We start from the raw sequence: 4,187 nt of genomic DNA on the forward strand, positions 1-4,187 counted from the left end.
ATTAAAGGCATAAGTGTCCCTGCCTTTTGGTGGTTAGAAAGGTCCCTCCCTAATTTGAAGTTTTTTTTGAAAATTTGGGATATTCCAGGAGGTCTTTTACCAAATTTTAATCAGTTTTATTATTCGAATGAATTAAAATTTTTCTAGTAAAAATAAAGAAATTTATTTCTTAATACGTAATAATTAATTTCACCAGAAATTTTAACAGAAAATTTTCAGAAAATAACCAATTTATTTTCTCAAAAACCATCCAAGATCATAAAGCTACATACAAAACAAGTGAAAAATCACACCGCAGTATGCAGACAAATCTAGAAAAGTATATATTAGCACGATAGCGTACAAAAACCGTCCTTCATATTTTTTTTTCCTAAACCGTTACGGAGCCGCGGTATATTCGGCTGCCACTTTGCCGGAAAGTAAAATGCGCTGTTCCTTTGTCTTCGCCGTTGTTCTTTTCGGCGAAGGTCAAGAAGAGTGAAATAGCAAAATAAAATGAAAGTAAGAATAACACCTACTGTGCGTTCTGTGCCTTTTCTTGTACCTCGTGTCCGGTATTGTTGTCTCCTAAGGGACCTTGGTACTGAAGTTCTGTATATTATATCACGTTTATCTCATAATCATATATATGAACACATTTGTCGGAAGTTTCTTTTAAGAGAGATATAAAGCTTTTTCTTACACCTGGTGTGACGGTGATAAGAATTTAAATAGATAATAATTTTGTTGTATCGAAATGTTTCCCCCAAAGTTTCTCCCAACCTGATCCCCATTCTTGAAAGCCTGATCTTTGGGGAAGTGAAAGATTTCAAGGCAATTAAAGACAAAACCTAATTAAAAGTGCTTTAATGATGAGCTCGCATAACACATGATAGGGACGCATGGCAAAGCCTGTATCACATACTGCTAATTGTACAGAAGCATCATACTTCTTCCTTTTCATTTTTTAGGATACATATAATTGTAGGTTCACCTAAGCTCTCGTTTATAGAATTTCCTTTTTGCAGAACATCTAGGACAGCTATATATGCACAGTATCTAGAAGCACCTGTGCTTGTGCGTATAAAAAATGTGTTTGTGTCTGTCTGTGTGTGTTTTTGGGTGTGTTTGTGTGCATGTATGTATGTGTGTTTGAGTGTGGACACGTACCGTTTTTTTTTCTTTGTATTTATCTGCTTATTATATTTCCCGTGAGCTTATGTCCTTGCGTGATTGCCTGTGCCTTCATGTGCACGAGACAGGTGTATGTGTATTTGCATGTATATAGAGCAGACATATATAAATTACTTGCACAATTGTTACTTCTCTTTATATATTCATTTATTTTGTCTTTGTTGAGATAAGGCGATGATGACAAGGAGTTGCAATACAGTCATCAGTGTAAGAATCGATTCTACGAAATCGTGAATATATATACATTGCAACAACCTTGTCAATCAAAGGTCTCTTTTTTTTATCTTTATAGACCTATAACATAAAGTTACATATAAAATATTATGCATGAAATTAACCTCATGAGCCGGTATTTAATTCAGTATTACCGACGGCTTCATCAGAGGCGGAAGGAGAGGAGGACTCTGGACGCTCTTCGACACGAGCACCGTTGCGTCGTCATGGTCTAAGGGGCCTGAAGGGACGTCCTCTGTGATGATGGTTACATGGGCATTGGGTCCCGCTGCGGCTGGTTCTTCTGATACCATTATTACTTCTTCAAAAACTGGTTCAAGCCCAGCGTCCGTTTCGAAAATGGCAATAGCAGGAGGTGAGACTTCCGGACCCTGCACGTCAGCCGCTGCACTGACATCGAGCAGAATCGGCTCTTCAAAGACTGAATGCACGCCAGGCTGCGTTCCCGTCAGGGGCTGGGCTACTGCTTCGGATAAGGCTGTGAAGGAAACCTCAGCAGGCACTTCAACAAATGCGATTTCGACTGGACTTGCGTCGAATGTGACCGGAGAGGCGTCAACGGCGGAGAAAAGGGTCTCGTCTTTAAGCGATAAAGGAATAGCATTCGCAAAGGAGGCTGAGCCTTGAGGCGAACTTGCTTCGGCCCCGGTAGGAGATGGTGCGGGTCCGAACTCAAGCTGTGCCAGAAGAGGTTCAACTGTCTCCATTTCTGTTTCTCTGTAGACTATAGGCTCGGCGGGCATGGGTGCAGGCTGGATGAGGGATTTTGCAACAGTCATGATACTATCTGCAGGAACGACGATTTCTATCATGTCCGAGGACTGGCCTTTCGTTTCCTCTTGCAGCGCCTCCGGAACGAAAAAGAGGGTGTTGGTGGGCTCAGCATGCGAGGTCTCAACGAAGACCGGGACGCTGTCCATAGACCGGCCGGATTTCGGGGCCTCGAAGCGATGGGGGGGAAGCGCAAAGGAAGCGTCCGCGGCGTCCTGGAACAGCGGGGCCGGAGGAGGCACGATCGGCGCGATGATCTGGGGCTCGGGGCGGACCTCGACGTCGGCGCTGAACAGGGAAGAAGGGGTCGTGTCCGGCTGCGGCAGAGGCGCCGGGGAGATTTCAATGGAAACGAAGGAAGGATCTACGTCGTCAAGCTGAATCAGCGGGAGGGGGGAGGGGAGTTCAGGAGCTAAAGCCACCTCAGGACTCACCTCCACAACTTCCTCAAAGCGAATCATTTTGGGGATGTTTTCCACTGGTACGAAAGCAGTATCCGAGGCTGGTATCACTGACAATGATGCCGGTATGTCTGCAACTGGATCAAAGCTCCCAGATAGGTCTGTGGCGATGAACTGAGGTGCTGCCTGGACGGAATCCGACGACTTGGCGATCACAGCAATGTCGGCGTCGATTTCAGGCACTCTGACAGGAGCTGAAACTTCTAGGTTTTCGATGACAGGCTTCTCAAGAACCACGTTGGTGCCCTCGGGAGATGCCACGAGAGGAAGAGGAAATTCTGGCAGCAGCAGCACCGGTTCCGCTGATCCTTGCTCCGTGACAACAAAATCAGAATCAGAAAAAAATGGCTGGGGGTTTTCCAGGGGAAGCACGGAATGCAGCGGAGGCGACAGGCGCTGCGACAGGCATTGGCTGGGAAACATCAACCATCCCCGCGTCAGGCAGTGTGACCACTTGCTCGACAGGAGGAATTACAAAGAAGACAAGGTCTTGAGGCACCAGGTTTACAGGCTCACTATGAGCAGCATCAAAGGAGACTTCTGCAGTAGGTGCTAGTGGAGACTCGACCGTCATTGGAGCTACCAAGGGAGCCACTGGCGGCAGCATTTCCGCCGTGGCAATCACCGGCGCTTCGGTCGCGGGGGACACGGAATCGAAGTTAGACTCGACCTTCACCGGGACGAGGACAGGCGTCTCAGGGCTCAGCTGCTTGCCCGCGGACTCTCCTCCTGCCTCAGCTGTCTCGGCTTCTGCCGCGACCGCTTCCCAACGGAAGAGATCTTTGCCTCGACCTGTCAGCTTCGGCGTCGGCGCTCTCCTCCGATGCCTTTTTGGTTGCCCCTTCTGCACCCGCATTTTCTTCTGCCTCTGCGTCCGCCTTCTCTTGCTCGGCTTCCGCGGACTTTTCTCCGGCTTCGGCTGCCCTCGGCTCCTGTCCCTCCGCCTCGGCCTCCTCGGCCTCGGGTTCGGCTGACTTCTCTTCCGCTTCAGCGCCCTCCTCGGGTTCCTCGGACCTCTCCTTCCCGGAGGACTCGCTCTCCTCCTCCTCCGTCCCCTCCGATCTTCCCTCCGACTCTTCCTCTTCTTCTTCTTCCTCTGTCTCCTCTTCGGTCCTTACTTCGCGCGCACCTTCGTCGTCGTCCTCCTCCTCCCCCAGGGATCGCGCGGCGCCTGACTGGGTCGCGGTCGGCTCGGGGTCGTCCACGAGGCGAAAGCCCAGGTGGTCGGCGACGTAGGAGATCTCCACCACCTTACCATCTGGGGCTCTCCACCTGGCGAAGGGAGAGAATCATTAGTCTGAAAGACGCTCTTCTCTCTCTCTTCTCTTTCTCTTTCTCTTTTTTCTTGCTCTCTCTCTCTCTCTCTCCTCTCTCTCTCTCTCTCTTCTCTCTTTTCCCCTCTCTCTCTTCTTCTCTCTCTCTCTTTCATTTCAGTCCTCGAGACCCTTTTTGGAACTTACTGTACTCCCCCGTCACGGCCTTCCCCTGGCTGGCCCTCCTTGCTCGTTCTCCAGACCATCTTCGCTCGTAGTCGAAGATGGTTTGCGT

General features: G+C 49.1%; 1 protein-coding gene across 1 annotated transcript; it reads right to left on the bottom strand.

Moving 5' to 3' along the window:
• Positions 1–830: 830 nt before the first annotated feature.
• On the bottom strand, positions 831–3,911 carry LOC119589810 (calphotin-like; the record flags this gene model as incomplete). Its single annotated transcript, XM_037938380.1, is given in 4 exon segments — positions 831–2,987; positions 3,031–3,407; positions 3,410–3,436; positions 3,439–3,911. Coding segments are annotated over 4 exon segments (2,338 nt in total), but the record flags the coding sequence as incomplete, so codon positions are not given.
• Between the last annotated feature and the right edge of the window lie 276 nt (positions 3,912–4,187).

Source organism: Penaeus monodon, chromosome 26, assembly GCF_015228065.2.
Source record: "Penaeus monodon isolate SGIC_2016 chromosome 26, NSTDA_Pmon_1, whole genome shotgun sequence".
Classification (NCBI taxonomy): domain Eukaryota; kingdom Metazoa; phylum Arthropoda; class Malacostraca; order Decapoda; family Penaeidae; genus Penaeus; species Penaeus monodon.